This window comes from Ictidomys tridecemlineatus, chromosome 7 (assembly GCF_052094955.1).
Source record: "Ictidomys tridecemlineatus isolate mIctTri1 chromosome 7, mIctTri1.hap1, whole genome shotgun sequence".
NCBI lineage: Eukaryota > Metazoa > Chordata > Mammalia > Rodentia > Sciuridae > Ictidomys > Ictidomys tridecemlineatus.
The window spans coordinates 56907985-56925195 of record NC_135483.1 but is presented as its reverse complement, the minus strand read 5'-3'; the positions used below and the strand labels follow the sequence as shown (position 1 = coordinate 56925195).

Below are 17211 nucleotides of genomic sequence, written 5' to 3'. Positions count from 1 at the left end.
TAGCTGCTAAGCAGGAACGTTGTTTTTTTGAGAAGTACCAGGGATTGAACTCTGGGGCCTTTGACCACTGAGCTACATCCCCGACTGTCCTATTTTGTATTTTATTTAGACAGGACCTCAATGAGTTGTTTAGTACTTTGCTTTTGGTGAAGCTGACTTTGAACTTGTGATCCTCCAGCCTCAGCCTCCAGAGCTGTTGGGATTACAAGCCTGTGCCACTGCACTCAGCCCTAGGCAGGAACTTTTAGGGGCAAGAACCTGTGCTTGCAAGGGAAGAAGCTGCTACCTTTAAATGACTGCTAACATTCACTAAGAGTTGTTTTGTTTTGTTTCAGAAAATGCCCTCCAGAGAAAACCACAAGGAACCTACTTAAACTAGCCAAAATCACTGAGTCATTCTTTTAGGTGACCTAGAATAAACTTGGTCATCATAATCTCATTGTAACCAGGCAGAGTGGCTTATGCCTGTAATCCCAGTGGTTTGGGAGGCTGCGGCAAGAGGATTGAAAGTTCAAAGTCAGCCTCAGCAATTTAGTGAGATCCTAGGCAACTCAGTGAGATCCTATTTCTAAGTAAAATATTTTAAAAAGGACTGGGAGATGTGGCTTAGATGTGGTACTTGGTAAAGTACCCCTGGGTGGTTTAATCCTTGGTACAAAAAAAAAAGTTCTCATTATGATTATGATGCTAAACTAACTCTCTCTGTCTCTCTCTCTCTCTCTCTCCCTCCCTCTTTCCTTCCCTCCTTCTCTCTCTCTCTCTCTCTCTCTCTCTCTCTCTTTCTCTCTCTCTCTCTCTCTCTCTCCCTCCCTCTTTCCTTCCCTCCTTCCCTCTCTCTCTCTCTCTCTCTCTCTCTCTCTCTCTCTCTCTGGTGCATGAGGATTGAAACCAGGGTTTGTACATGTGAGGCAAGCATTCCACCAACTGAGCTGTATACCCAGCCCATGATGATAAATTCTCTACTGAGTAGTTGGGGATCTGATCTGCCATCTTTGAACATGCAGTGTATGAAGCATAATCTCCACGGTGCTAGTCAGTTTTTAATGATTGTGGCCAAAATATACTTGACAAGAACAATTTAAAGGAGGAAAGGTTTATTTTGGCTCACAGTTTCAGAAATTCAGTCCATGGCTGGCTGACTGCAAGGCAGAAACATCTTGGTGGAAAGCTACACAGCTCATGTCAGTTTGGAAGGAGAAGGACATAGAGATAAAGATATATAAATAAAGAAGTCAGAGCACATCCCAGTAATCTGCTTCTTTCAGCCATGCCCCACCTGCCTACAGTTACTAGCTGGTACTGCATTCAAATTATTAATCCATCGAATGCATTAATCCCCTCAGGAGATTACAGCTCTTGTAATTTAGTCTTTTCACCTCTGAACATTGCTTCATTGCCTATCACATGATTTTTTCAAAGAACATTTCTCGATCCAAACTATTACACCAACTAAGTTTGTTCAGGAATGTGCCTGCCTCTACAGGTGATGATAAGTCCTTTCAAGATGAAAACGAGTCTTTCCCATAAAGTCTTGCCCTCTGTCTTGAGAAAGACATTGCTTTAGGAAGTATCCCCTGTGCTCTTCTTACTTGCTGCAAGTAATAAGTCTTTCTTCTCTCTTTTATCTCTTGGTTGTGCTTATTGGCTTTGTATTCACCAAGAGGAAACCCATTGTATTTGGGTTATACTGACCATCAGGCAAAATGGGCTTGGCTCAGTAACAAAGAGAAGGCTGTGGGCTCCATGGGCTCATTTTCAATTGTATTTCCTCTTTTAGTTTAGAAGAAACAAGCAAACAAACAAAACCTCACAAACATTACATATGTTACAACAGTGGAGGTCATACCTTCTAAAAGTTACGTCCATTTTCAATTTTTCCATAGGTTTCCATCTTCTTTTTAATTGCTTCAAGTACTGAGGATTGAATCCAGATCCTCCTGCATGCTAGGTGAGAGTTCTATCACTGAACTATATCCCCAGCCCTTTCAACTTTTTATTTTTATTTTCCATTTTTGGGGGGTACCGGGGATTGAATTCAGGGGCACTGGACCACTAGAGCCACATCACCAGGCCTATTTTGTATTTTATTTAGAGACAAGGTCTCTCTGAGTTGCTTAGCGCCTAGTTTTTTGCTGAGGCTGGCTTTGAACTCTTGATCCTCTTGTCTCAGCCTCCAGAGCTGCTGGGATTACAGGCGCATACCACTGTTCCTGGCTCAACTTTTTGAGTCAAAGTCTCACTAAAATTGCCCAGTTTGGCCTTGAATTTATAATCCTTCTGCCTCAGCTTCTTGAGTAGCTGAGATTAAAGGTGTGTGCCACCACACAAAGCCTAGAGGCTATTTTCTTTTTAAGCAACCTTAGAATCAGTCTAAAATTCCATTCAAATAGCTTATATTCAACAAATATCTCTAAATTATAAGAATGGAAAATCTGTGTGACCATAAATAACAACCCTATGTAACTGTATAGCACAGTTTTCAGAATATAATCTCATTTTAGCTAACTAGAAACCTTGAGAAATAGAACAAGTATTTTCATCCAACAGTATCTGTAGGAAGAAAGTAAGCTTGATAAATGATATGAATTCAAATTCAATAACATTAAAAACACTTTTTGTATGAAAAAAATTAAATATGTATCAGTAAGATATTGGATAATGAATATGAATAACACTAAACTGTTTTTTTTTAAGTGGCAGGATTGTGGGTATAGCTCAGTGGCAGAGTGCTCACTAAGCATGTGGGAGGGTTTGGCCTTAATCCCCAGCACTATTAAAGGAGGAGGAGGAGGAGGAGGAGGGGGAGGGAGAGGGGGAGGAGGAGGGAGAGGGGGGAGGCAGGATGAAAAAAATAACTATAGGAAAATTTATCACAAAGTAGCATCATTTTATCCCTCTAGAGATCCTCTCCGCTCCCCACTCCCAGATATTTTTGGAGTTGTCACGGAGATCACATTTTATTTTCGAATGTGAATTTGTTCCTCTCTTACTTACGCAAACAAATACTGAATCAAATACATTTCTCCTTTTTCCCCTGTACTTGAGAATGAAACCAAGGGCACTTTACTACTGAGCTACATCCCCAGTTCTTTTTACTTTTTTAAATTATGATCTCAAATTGCCGAGGGTCCCGCTAAATAGTGGAAGCTGACCCCAAACTTGCAATCCTACCTCAATCTCCCAAACTGCTGGGATTACAGGCCTGTGCCCCGCCAGGCTAAAAATAGTGGTAAACCGTTATCTCTACCAGATCCTTCTTAAAGAAAGCTGAATGTGAAGTCGATTTGAAGACATTATGAGGCCAAATTAATCATGAGCTCCTTTTTCTGTAGCAATTTATATACCAGTGAAAGACCCCCGTTTCCCTGTCCAAGGATAATCACACGAAACACTGGCTGCAAAAGCGCAAGAGGTTTGTTTATTGGGACACAGGCGCCTGCGGGTGCCCAGCAGAACCTCAGCCGGAGCTTTGGTGAGCTAGCACACCGGGCTTAGGGATACAGAAATTTTTATAGGGTAAAGGGGCAGTTTAAACAATAGGTTTCTTATTAGTTATTTTTAAACCCAGCATATAGATTACCTAAAGGGCAAAGTTGTTTTTCACTGTATGCTACTGGAAAAACCACATAAAAGCTACATGTTTGCACTCTGGTCCTCTTGTTCCTGCTTATTCAGGCATGCCTTGGGACCTGGTTTACACCTAAATGATTATCTGAAAAACACCTCTGGTGCCTGCATAGGTCTGTGACATGCCTCGGTGGTTTTGCCACTAGGCCTGACGTTGTTGGGCTGGGGTCTTTCACCAGTATATCTTAATCATATTATGTTACACTGTTAACATCGTGGATTCCTGAGTTCATCCTCTGTTCCTACCTAAATCCCGTAAATAATATTATTAAATCATTTATTTATTTATTTATGTGTGTCTATGTAATGGGTCATGAACAATTGTGTATATGATGTGAATTCTGACAAAAATTTTGATAACAAGTATCAATATCACATGAGCATGTCTCGTTTTTCTATCATTTCAATGGCTAAATCAAATTATTCACTTTTGTTCAAATCGTCTCATATGCCTTCCGTTGGGAAAGGCTAGAATCATTTCCTCAAAGCAAACAATTTTTTTAGGACCTAGAAAACGACGTCCGAAAGAATGAAGGACAGGCTTTGTCATTCTTACGCGGCTCTCCCCTCTGTCCTTCGGCACTACTCTAATAAGGGCCAAACCCCAAGAAAGGGACGCAGGTCACAGATTGGCTTTGTAGAGCCCGGGAGAGCGCGCCCAGCTCTCAGCTCAATTGGCCGGAACCCATGGGGCGGGTAAGGTTGCAAGCCGGACTCATATTCTGCGCACGCGCGGATGCCGGTCGGTCCCGACGCGTTGAGGCGTGCTCCGCGAACCGAAGTTGCAGTCTGTAAAGAGCAGCGACTGGTCGCTCCCGGAGCAGTCCGCCGCCAGTTCCCGTCCGCGGGATGCTGCTGCTATCATTGGGCGGCCAGTGGGCGGCCGGGCTGAGGCCTGGCGGGAAGAGGATGGCTTGGTGGGCGGCTGCCGCGCTCCGAAGGCCCAGTGTGGCGGTCTCGCGAGCGATCTCCTGCAGCAGGCCCTTGGGGCCGGTCGTCGGCGAGAGCGCGGGGCTGCAAGGAGCCCACCCCCTTCTCCGGCGTCTTGGGCCAGTACAGGTCGGCTGTCCGAGGGCTCGGGCGACGTAGAGTTCGGACCGGGGAACTTTCGCCCTCCGTGACCTCGGTGTCCTGACTGTTGCTGGCTAGAGTGTGGCAGGAGCCCTCCCTGTGCGGGGCTCAGTCCTGCGGTTAGCTGCCTCCTCGTGTCTGGGAGCACCTTGGGAAGTGGAGAGTGGATTCTTTTTCTGGGTGGTTCCGTGATTGCTGATCCAGACGGTTTCTGATGACAATTTGATATTAGCTCCCTTTCTGCTCATAAGCAGAAGCTGGAAAGAGTTAATTTGTAAAGAAACTGGATGCAGCACCTAGGAATTGAACTGAAAGAATTCGAATAACCTGTGTTCTATTTTCTAGATTAAGTGGCTTGACCACTCTCACCCCTACCCATGGGGGATCGAACCCCAGGACCTTACTTTCGTGGTGCTCTACCACCACTAAGCTGCATCCCCAGGCTAGGTGGCTTCATTTTTTCTTTTTAAATAAATATGCTTTTGATTGATTTATTTATTTTTCATGTGGTGCTGAGGCTCGAACCCAGCATGTGGTAGGCGAGAGCTTTACCACTGAGCCACAACCCCAGACCCCATAGGTGGCTCCATTTTTACGAGACCCCTTTTATCTCAGGAGAAAGATGAGGTGTGTACATTAATTCTTTAATCTAAATAAATTGTCTCCTTCCCTTATAAAATGTCAATATTGGCAAGCCTGGTTGAAACGTAGAACTACTTAAGAAATTAGAATCGAATAGAATTTTAGCGTAAAGGAATTGGGCATGTCTTACATTTTGAAGTGTGGGTACTGTGTGGGGAACTCTTGTGTTCGGTGATATTTGATGAAGGATTTCGCAAATGTTTTCCAGGTTAAGAAACAAGAAATGCAAAGTATTTACAAGGCCTTTAGGAAAAGACTTGCTCTTAAAAAATATTATGTATACTATAGAATTTGCAGTGTTTTACTTAGATTATTGTATTAAAATTAATTTCTTTTCCTTCTTTTTCTTCCTTCCTCCCCTCCCCTCCTCTTCCGTCCCTCCCTCCCTTCCTACCACTGAGCCACATTTATTTTTTATTCTGAGACAAGGTCTCACTAAGATGCTGAAGCTTACTTTGAACTTGCGATCCTTTTGCCTTAGCCTCTGGGGTTACAGGCGTGCCACACCGTGCCCGAATAATTTTACTTATTTTGTTTTTGAAAAACCAATGCATTTAAATCAAATGAAAATGATGTTTTCATTAAGAAACTATCCCGTTTAACTTTTAACTTGTTTAAGGTCAAACTGAGAACTGGATGCAAGCCTACCAAGCTCTCAACTCAGCACCCTACTCCTTTTGACTGAAATTAAGCAAAGTCGTGCTGATAACCAATTTGATTTCTTTAGCTCTGTAGACTATATGGGAGAATTATTCTTGTCAACTTATTGACAAATTCTCATCTAATCTTCATTATTTTTATTAAAATAACCTTTAAAAAATTAGAAGTTGATTCAAGATGCAATTTAATCTGTACTCATAATGGTCTCTTGTTTCAATAGATACCTGTTTGTTGGGATAGGTATGTTCGTTACTTACATACACAACCTGGCAAATCAGAAGCTGGAAGGCTGATTTATACTGGGAATCTGGCTCGTGCAGTATTTGGTGGGTAATCAAAACTGAGGAGGTTCCTTTTTTTTTCTTTTATTATAAAGAACATTTTTACTATATGTTGGGTATTATTTTAGCATCTCTTAATTACAAACCATAAAAATTAGATAATTTTTCCCTTAAAGCCTGTTGATAAGATGTAGAGGTTGAAATCTCTGCATTTTAGAGAGATTTAAAAAATATGTTTGAAGGCTTTATTATAACTTTGTGATCTTATGACATTCACACTTCCATTCTTTGGTCATCTCTTAAGATGTTTAACAAATAACAAAAAGTAATGTTTGAATGTGCAGAGAAAAGTGGAAGATTACTGGTAAGAATTTTTTTGGGGGGGAGTATAATAGGGGAACTTTCCATTTTTGTTTTGTGGCTAAGTTTAACATTTAAAATGAGCATGGGCTTGGGGGGCATACCTCAGTGGTAGAATGCTTGCTTACCATGCTTTAGGCCTTTGGTTTAATCCCCAGCATTGGAGGTGGTGGTGGTGGAGGAAGCATGTAATGCTCTTTTTTAAAATTTATTTTTTATACTTTTTAGTTGTTGATGGGCCTTTAATTAATTAACTAATTAATTAATTTATATGTGGTGCTGAGAATCAAACCTGGTGCCTCATACATGCTAGGCCAGCGCTCTACCACTGAGCCATAACCTCAGCCTATTTAATGCTTTTATAATTGAAATTATATAAATTATGCATTTGTTCAGATTATCTTAGAATTAGCAACAGAGACATCTATTTAGTGATTTTCCCAAGTGGTAGAGAGTACTTGTGGAGGAGGAAAAGACCATTAAATAACTACAGGTTTAAAGCACTTTCCTTGGATCATAATTTAGCACAAAATACAGGTGGGAAAAACTTAGTAATATTATGATTTAAAGTACAATCAGAAATATCTGCAGGATTGATTTATAGCCTAGTATGGTCACAAGATTTCAGTATCAACATTTGATGATGGTGTCAAAGTATAGTTTGCATTATTTAAAACTTTTTAGGAATAAGAACTGATTATAATCACAATTGAGTAGTATTCTAAAGTTAGTAGAACAATCAGTGTTATGTAGTTTCTTCTGAAGTTAATTCATAAATAGATCATTGAGTCTAGTGTCTTGTCTCGGGATACCTACATTGATGTCATTGAGATATATTTTAACAGTGATCCCTGTGTTATCTTTCTGTCTGAATATGAATGCTATTTCTTCAAATATAGGAAGGTTTATTAACTTATATTTTGTTCCCACTTGACTCCTTTTTTGGAAACAATAAAACAGTAGTTAATTTTGGTATGTGTAGGTTGTAATATTTGTGGAAGAGTGTAACTATCCATTAGAATTGTAATTTGAGTTCTTTCAATATTATGATTAGTAGGAAGTCACTCTGAGATTAATATTATATGGAAATTGAGGGAGAGACATTAAGATAGTAATACCATTCTTTTTTCTTTTTTGGTACTGGGGATTAAACCTAGGGGTGCTTCATCACTAACCTGCATATCCAGCCCTTTTTATTTATTTAATTTTGAGACAGGGTCTCACTAAATTGCTGAGGCTGGCTTCTAACTTGTGATCCTCTTGCTTCTGTGTCCCATGTCACTGGGATTATAGGCATACACCATCATGCCAGGTTGCGGTACCATTCTTGAAGGTTTCCTAAACTTATAAATGTAGACACTTGAAGGGCACAATACCTTTATTTTATTTATTTATTTAGTTTTGGAACTGGGAATTGAACCCAGAGGCACTTAACCACTGAGCCATCTCCAGCCCTTTTTTGTATTTTATTTAGAGACAGAGTCTCACTTAGTTTCTTAGGGCCTTGCAAGCCTTGGAACTCTTGATCCTACTGCCTCAGCCTCCCAAGTCGCTGGGATTACAGGTGTGTGCCACTATGCCTGGCTTGAAGGACATTTTAGTTCTCAGTTATTGTTAATGAGCTGGAGATTTAACTCGGTGCTAGAGCTCCCCTGGGTTCAATCTCAGTTCCACAAATGAAACAAGGGCTGTGGATGTAGCTCAGTGATAGAGTGACTGACTATAATCCCTAATACCACCCCCCCACACACACACAAAAAAAAAAAGACTGAAGAAGAATATAACAGAAAGAATTTCATCAAGATGGAATTCCAATTGGGTCTTTTAAGACAAGTAAAATTTGAATATGAAGAGTTGTGAAAGGGGGGAATCCCAGGCTCAGAAGTATTACAAACAAAGGTACAAAAGTGGGAAAGCAAGAATATATTTAGAAAATAGCAATTACTTCATTCCTACAAAATAAAGTAAATTAGTTGCCTTGGACTTTCATAATTACCAAAACCATGATGATTTAAAAACGTCAGGAATTTATTTTTCTAGTTCTGGAGGCTAGAAATAAAATCAAGGTATTGGCTGGGCCTTGCTCTCTTTAAGGCTCCAAGGAAGAATTCTTCCTTGCCTCTTCGAGCTTCTGGCGGCTCCTGGCATCGCAGCATTCCTTGGCTTGTAGCTGTGAACCTCCTCTCTGCCTTGGTCTTCACATGACAGCCTTTTCTCTATCCCTTGTTCATCATTTTCTGTCCTTAGGAGGACACTGCCATTGGATTTAGGGCCCACCCTTGTCTAACACGATCTCATCTCAATCTTTAAAATTCCAAAGACCTTATTTTCAAATAAGGTCACATTCTGAAGTTCAGGGTGGACATGAATATGGTGGTGGTGGTGGTGGTGGTGGGCAACTGTTTAACCCACTACAGTGTGACAAAAGTAATAGAGAAAAACGGTGTTTTGGAAGGATTGAAGAGACTTTTCTATATAGGAGGCAACTTGGTCCCCATTTCTCCCTTGTGTACCAGTGCCATGGCAAACTGCCTATAGGAAGATGGAAGGAAATATTTTTAAATTACTGATGCACGATAATTAAGCCTCCAGCCAACAGCAGTGTATGAGAGTGTCTACTTTGCTAAAGCTTTACCAGTAGTATGCTGTGAAACTTCGGGCTTTGGGGGGAAAACGGCATCTTAAAAAAAAAAAAATATATATATATATATATATATATGTATATATATTTAGTCGTAGTTGGGCACAATACCTTTATTTTATTTATTTTTTATATAGTGCTGAGGATCGAATCTAGCACCTTGCACATGCTAGATGAGTGCTCTACTGAGACACAACCCGAGCCCAAAACAGTATCTTACTGTATGATTTTTGTTTTTGTGTTGGCAGTACTTGGAATTAAACCTGGAGGCGCTCTACACTGAGCTACATCTAGCCCTTTTTTTTCTTACGACAGGGTCTTGCTAAGTTTCTGACGCTGGCCTCTAACTTAGAAATTTTCTTGTCTCAGCCTTCCAAGTAGCTGGGGTTACAGGTGTGTATTACGGTGCTCAGGCCAATATGTTTCTTAAACCCTAGTGGTATTTTTGTTTGTTTATTTATTTATTTATGGTGCTGGGGATTGAATTCAGGGGCACTCGACCACTGAGCCACATCCCCGGACCTATTTTGTATTTTATTTAGAGATAGAGTCTCACTGACTTGCTTAGTGCCTCACTTTTGCTGAGGCTAGCTTTGAACTCATGATCCTCCTGCCTCAACCTCCCAGTCTGCTGGGATTACAGGTATAATCATATGTTTATGATACAGGAAGAAGAAGCAGGTAGCTTGATAGAATTGCCCAGGTTAAAAATTTTTGTGTTACTTGTTAAGTAGAGTTTTATTTGAAAACCTGCTGTCTGAATCAACTTTTATAGTATAAAACAGTTCTTTGAGGAAAATTAAATCTTTTAATGGTTGAGGCTATATAACCCTAAAGCAGATTTCTTACCTGGTGAGGCAGTGCGTTATAATGGCCAATGGTATGGACTATAGAGTCAACTTGATTGGGTTTGAATCCCAGTCCAGGTACTTCATAGCTATATATCATTGCAGAAGTGGCTCATCTTTCTCATTTTTTTTTTAATCTTATTTATTTTCTTCACAATTCTGGAGATCAACCCAGGGCCTCACATGCACTAGGCAAATACTCTACCATGAGCTACGACCTCAGAAATATATTTTTTAAATGGGCTGATAATGACAATTGTACATCCATCTTATAGGGCTTTTCTGTGAATTTCATGAATAAAAAATGAAAAATCTGTAAAGTGTTCAGACAGAGCCCATCATAAAATAAGCACTATGTTTGTACTTTGATTTTGTTGATGTTTCAGTGGTGACATAGGAAGAAAAGGTAGAAGAATTACTAGGATAGATTGATTCTTTTATAAAATTTAAATGTATTAATCCTCTCCCATTTTCTTTTTCCATTTAGGTGTGAAATGTTTCTCTTATTCTACAAGTATGCTCAGCCTTGCATTTCTACCATACATTTTAGCACAAAATAATATTATATTTGGAAGTCTGCCTTTGCAAATCTTATTTTATGGCATCATAGGAAGCTTTACAGTGATCACTCCAGTGCTGCTTCACTTTGTTACAAAAGGCTATGTTATTCGGCTATACCATGAGGCCACAACGGACACTTACAAAGCCATTACTTACAGCGTCGTGCTTTCAGAAAAGAGTACGGTATTTCACCAGAATGATGTGAAGATTCCAGACAGCACACATCTTTTTACCACATTTTATGCTAAAACAAAATCATTGTTAGTTAATCCAGGGCTGTTTCCAAACCCTGAAGACTATAACCATCTAATGGGTTATGACAAACCATTCACTTTTGACACAGAAGAAACCAATGAAAAGAAGCAGTTTGAGGATGAGAAATGAGCTTGTTGTTTGTTTTTATGTTTGTGCTTAAGTGTGATTTTTGTTTCATTGTATGATAAGATTGTCTTTACTTTTGTGTTGTTAGTGATTATTAAAAATAATTTAGAACTGTCAGATTCTAATTTTCAGAGAATGATGTTCCTTTATAATAAAATAAGCTATGTTTGTAAAACAAAGCAGAGTATCATTTTTGTTTTAAAAAGTGTGAATATTTGTTGGATATGGTGGTGCACTCCTGTAATCTTAGTTACTCTGGAGGCTGAGATAGAAGGATCATAAGTATAAAGCCAGTCTAGGCAATTTAGTAACAGAATGTTTAAAAAGAGAGAGACTGGGGATATAGCTCAATCGTAGACTGTCCCTGGGTCCAGTTCCCAGTAATGGAGGGAAAAATGTGAATATTTATGTACCTATTGATGTATACATGGATCATATGTGGTTGCCTCTAAATGGGGAATCAGATGTCAAAAGCAATAAGGAGAGATATTTTCTTGTGTTTGGAATTTTTAATTATATGAATTTTTTTTTCCTTTTTGAAAAATTCACAAATTATGGGAAGCAGTATTAGTTTGTCTCCTTTGGTTCAGAATACAGGTTTTTGCTTCCCTTTCCATGGTGGCCCATCATTAGCGTCCATGAATGGTTGAGTTTGTGGTCAGCTCCCAAATGGCAACCTTAAGTAGGACTGTCTTCAGTGCCATCTGTCTTTCCACATGTGTTCTTCCTTGGCACACTATCAGAATGGAAAAATCATTGATACTAAATAGAGGGACAATACCTTCTATAAAATAGCAATTTATGCTAACTTTATCTAGAATTTGCATTTTAAGATTTTTATCTCTAATGGTAAAATGGAAGTTAATTCTTGCAAAGGATTCATCAAGGAACAAGAGGCTTCAAACCATGCTATATAGGTAGGTAGATGTTTAAGTGCCTAGAATGTGCCTGGTACTTTGCTAGATACTAGAGTAACAGGAGCAAAACAGTCTGTCTTTATGGAGTTGGCTAACAGCTGTCTTGTGGTCAACCATGATAGTAAATTTAAATTGAATCTTGGCCAGGTGTGGTGGTGCACAACTATTCACAGTGATTCAGGAGGCTGAGGCAGGAGGATTGCAGCCTCAGCAACTAATGAGACCCTCTTTCAAAATAAATAAAAAAGGCTAGGGATGTAGCTCAGTGGTGAAGTACCCCTGAGTTTCATTTCCAGTATTGGAAAAAAAACTATGCCTGGCATGTATACGAGGGAGGTTGATGGGGTCAGCAGGACTAGGCATAATTAGTTCAAGAAAAAGTTCTTTCAAATCTCAGATTGCCAGAAGCTTGTTCATAGGGAATAGCTTGAGGCAGAAAAGTCATCCTTCTGTGACCTAGAGCCTGCCATATATTAGAATTGGCCAGTTCATCAGATTCAAAATCCCCCACATCCTAGTCCTCTGTGCCATCTTATACTCACATTGGGCCTCTGGTTGATTGTTCTTCAGTCTTTTGTGGCCTAGATAGATGCTTGTTCTTAATCTAGCAGACAATGGGGTATCTTTCTATAAAAATATGCCATCATCATAGTTCATTGTGAATATACTAGAAAGTCAGCAAACAAAAACACACACCTCCGCCACAATAACAAACCTCAAAATCATTCCTACTTCCACCTAGGGGGAAAATTGGTTAACATTTTAGGTTTTCTTGATTTCCTCTCAACTTGTTTTGAGAACCAAATTTCTCAATTGGTACAAAAACCTTTACTGTAATAAACCTAAGATATTTATAATTTATACAAATGTAAACATTTATATTTACCTCAACAAAAATGCAAAGACACATTTCACAAGATACAAAACCAGGAAACATTCATTGGACACACTACTATTCTGTAAGTGTCCATCATGAAGTGGACTGCAAGGAACTGACAGCAGGGAGGGCCTGATTCCCCCATGGTTTCCTGTCTAATGCAAGTTACTTTCAGAATATTGTTTCTCCCAGTGACAGTAGTTCAGGAACTGATGACCATTCCCTCAAGCTTTCCCACAGTCCACACACAGTAAAATAAGCCTGAACTTGACCAGTATGTGACCTTCTTGGGGTGGCGGTAGTGAGCACCTCTAGTGCAGAGAAGCCCAATGCAGAAGTGTCAATCAACAAGTCAAGTGCAAACAAAGAACTGATGAGATAGGTGTGTAGAAATCCTGACATGTGCAACAGCTGTGTGCCTGCATAACCTCCCCTCCCTGTTATTGTTTTTGTTTTGTTTTTTGGTTTGGATAAACTTTACTCCTTGTATTCTTTTTTTTTTAAATTGTTGAAAACATTACAAAGCTCTTGACATATCATATTTCTTAACTAGCAACCTAGGGACCCCTATCCATGTACTGTCTACCTTGTGCTCAAGCACAAAACTCCAATAAAGCCTTGTTCAGATGGTATTACTTGCCTCTGCACTTTCTTTTCCAAATTGAGTCAAAGAGCCTTTGAACTGGTAAAACTAAGATCTGGTAAATCAAAAAGAGCTGTACTTTTACCTTTTTTTTTAGAGAGAGAGAGAGAGAATTTTTTAATATTTATTTTTCAGTTTTCGGTGGACACAACATCTTTCTTTGTATGTGGTGCTGAGGATCGAACCCGGGCCACACGCATGCCAGGCGAGGGTGCTACCGCTTGAGCCACATCCCCAGCCCCTTTTTGTAATTTCCTATTTTGAATTGAGCAAAAGAACTCCATGAAAGCTGGACGAAGAGGCACCTGCCTATAATCCCAATGAATTGGAGAGGCTGAGGCAGGAAAATCAAAAGTTTGAGGCCACTTAGTGAGACCCTGTCTCAAAATAAAAACAATTAAAAAGGGTTGGAGTTTTTGCTCAGTGGTAAAACATCCCTGGGTTCAATCCCCAGTATAACAACAACAATAAAATAATAGGTGATTTACAATCTCACACTCTGGCAAGGTGTGAATATAACTTTAAACACCCTACACTCATGTGATCTTTTTTTGCCATCAGGGAAAAACAGTTTTATTAGCTGCTGTCAGAATAATTAAGAAGATAACTTGTTTGGGAGGGGAAAATAAAAAGCTTAGGCTAAATGGGTGACTTCAAGAGCCTGGTCTGGAGTGAGAACAGAACATAGAAAGGATCAGCATGTATAAGAGCATGACAATTCATCAAAATAAGTCAGCAGAAAGAACTCAGGCTGAGGGAAGGAGAAATATTATGTACTTTTTTATGTGACTTTTCTACCCTCGCCCAGGCAAAATAATCTCAGAAAGACTGGGGAGGTAAGAGTCTGCTATTGTCCAGGGGGAAGGGTGGTGAGTCCGTTTTATTTGAATCTCAAAAGGCTGAGTGATTCCAGCTAACATCTGGGGGTATTTCAGATAATAAGCCTATTCACAAAAATATATATCATTGCAATCCTTTTCCTGAATGTAGATTTCATTGTACTGAAAACCCTCTATTTTGAGATGCAAAAGTAATAAAATGATCTAGGCGTGGTGGCGCATACCTGTAATCCCAGCAGCTCAGGAGGCTAAGGCAGGAGGATCACCAGTTCAGAGCCAGCCTCAGCAATTTAGTGAGGCCTTAAGTAACTCAGTGAGACCCTGTCTCTAAATAAAATACAATATAGAGCTGGGATGTGGCTCAGTGGTTAAGTTCCCCTATATTCACTCCCCAGTACCAAAAAAAAAAAAAAAAGGTAACAAAACGGCTATTAGATATAAAAGATAGCCTTAGTTTGGATGTATTTGCTAAAATAGTATTCAAATTATTTCAGAATACCTTGCACTTTTGTTGTTGCTTTTCTTTCTATTGCAGATTTCAAACATACAAAAATAGACAGAAGGGACTGGGTTACAGCGCAGTGGTAGAGTGCTTGCGTAGCACCTAGTGAGGCACTGGATTTGATCCTCAGCGCCACATAAAAATAAATGAATAAAGTAAAGGTATTGTGTCCATTTACAACTAAAAAAATATTTTAAAAAGTAGACAGAAGTGTGCAATGAACTTGCAGTGTTCTATCATCCATAGTTAACAATGACCAATTTACAGTCAGTATTGTCTCATCTAGACCGTGACCACTTGCCATATTAGGATATGCAGGTGTGCTTGCACACACACACACACACACACACATATATATATATATACATATGTACCACTGAACCATACCCCAAGTCTGACATTTCTTCTCTTAAATCTTCAATTTTGTAACTACAAGATAAGGACTTCTTAAAAAATTATAACCATAATGCCGTTATCATAGCTACAAAACAAAAACAACCCTAATGTCAAATATTCAATCTATTTAAAATTCTAATTGTTTCATTTTACTTGGATTGAGATCTAAATAAGTTTCACACTTTACTTATACCAATTGTTGGTATTGGGTCATTTTATTACTGAGTCATATCCCCAGTCCTTGTTATCTTTGATTTTGAGACAGGGTGTTGCTAATTTGCTGAGGGTCTCACTAAATGGCTCAGGCTAGCTTCTAATTTATAATCCTGCCTCAGCCTCCCAAGTCACTGGGATTACAAGTGTCACCACTGTGCCCTTCTGAAATGCCTTTTAAGACTCTTATGGGTCCCTTCATTTCTTTTGCTCCTTTTACCCCTTTGTGAATTATCTCTTGAAGAAAATAAGTTATTTGTCCTTTAGATCTTCTTATAGTTAAGATTTTCTGATTATATCCTGGGAGGCATGTTTTAGTAGGATTCCCTGTCTTCTGTTTTTTCCATAAATTGGTAGTTGGATCTTAAAGCGTCACCAGAGAGATTTGATTAGCTTGGATGACTTCATAGATGATTGTATGAGTTATTTATTTTTGTGCAAAAAATTGCCCTGGTGTCTGTGTCTAGAATTGGGGAGTGGCCTAGCGGAGAGGTTCTCTCATGAGATTGCCATCAACATTAGCAGGTGCTGCTGTCATCTGGGGGCTGGCCTGGGGCAGAAAGGACTGGCTTACTCACATGACTGACTGGTGCTAGCTTTTTGGCAAGATACTTCAGTTTCTTATCACATGGATCTTTCTTTAGGGCTTCTTGCTTTCTCCAGAGTAAGTGAACCAAGAGCACAAGGTGGAAACTACAAGGTCTTGCATGACATTTTCATTGGGTGATACTTTATTGGTTACAGTCAACTTTATTCAGTATTTGATGTGCTTACCAGGAGGTGAGGCTCATTGAGAGCCATCTGGGAGGCTGGCTACCACAATGTTTTTCCATTAATGTTTTTTTTAAAAATTTTTTTTAGTTGTTGATGAACCTTTATTTTATTCATGTATTTATATGTGGTGCTGAGAATTGAACCCAGTGCCTCACATGTGTGAGGCAAGTGCTCTATCACTGAGCCCCACCCCCTATTAACTTTTGTTTTTAAGCTTGCTCTTTGTGTTGTTAGCAACCACCGATGCTCAATGCCTAAAAGCACTAATTCACTAAGGTGTTGCAAAAGAATGAATATATATATATATATATATATATATATATATATATATATACACATACATTTTAAATCCATCTGCTATTATTTATTTATTTATTTATTTATTTATTACGATTCTAAGAATTGAACCCAGGGCCTCATATATGCTAGGTGAGCACTCTATGACTGAGGCACAACCCTAGTCCAAAATGATTATATTCTAGCATTCCTTTTTTCATGTATTAGTAGAAATACCCCCAAAAGTAGAGAAAAGAGTACAAGAAACTAAGAAAAACTTGCTATTTTTTATTTGGTTACTCAGTAGTTCATTTTGTATAGAAAAATCAGGCTAAGTGCTTGATTCTCTCCCTTTATTTACTAGTTTCAAAAATAGAATTGGGCTGGGGATGTGGCTCAAGTGGTACTCGCTCGCCTGTCATGCACAGGGCACTGGTGGGTTCGATCCTCAACACCACATAAAAATAAACATAAACATAAACATATTGTGTCCACCTAAAAAACTAAAAGATAAATTTTAAAAAAATAGAATTGTTTTCCTATCTAATAATAATTAGAAAACAATTATGCTATGAACTTGTGGACTTAAATGTATTTGATTGCATTTCAATTTATTGCAGATATTATATTATCTAACTTACATTATCTATATAAACATTAGTGTTTATTCATATAGGTAGACTTTATGGCATATATACTATA

The 17211-nt window shown here is 39.0% G+C and overlaps 1 protein-coding gene across 1 annotated transcript; it reads left to right on the top strand.

The window, feature by feature from the left end:
- The first annotated feature begins 4341 nt into the window (after nucleotides 1-4341).
- Nucleotides 4342-11251, top strand: Tmem70 (transmembrane protein 70). Its single transcript, XM_005335842.5, has 3 exons — nucleotides 4342-4686; nucleotides 6221-6326; nucleotides 10618-11251. The coding sequence occupies exons 1-3, from the start codon at nucleotides 4477-4479 to the stop codon at nucleotides 11073-11075; spliced, it is 774 nt and encodes a 257-aa protein (XP_005335899.2). The 5' UTR covers nucleotides 4342-4476; the 3' UTR covers nucleotides 11076-11251.
- The last annotated feature ends 5960 nt before the right edge of the window (nucleotides 11252-17211 follow it).

Excerpts from the sequence above, each read along its gene's own strand:
- Tmem70 (XM_005335842.5), top strand. The coding sequence starts at position 4,477 with ATGCTGCTGCTATCATTGGGCGGCCAGTGGGCGGCCGGGCTGAGGCCT. Across the intron at positions 4,687-6,220 it reads GGCGTCTTGGGCCAGTACAG|ATACCTGTTTGTTGGGATAG; the intron begins GTCGGCTGTCCG and ends TTGTTTCAATAG. Across the intron at positions 6,327-10,617 it reads TCTGGCTCGTGCAGTATTTG|GTGTGAAATGTTTCTCTTAT; the intron begins GTGGGTAATCAA and ends TTTTCCATTTAG.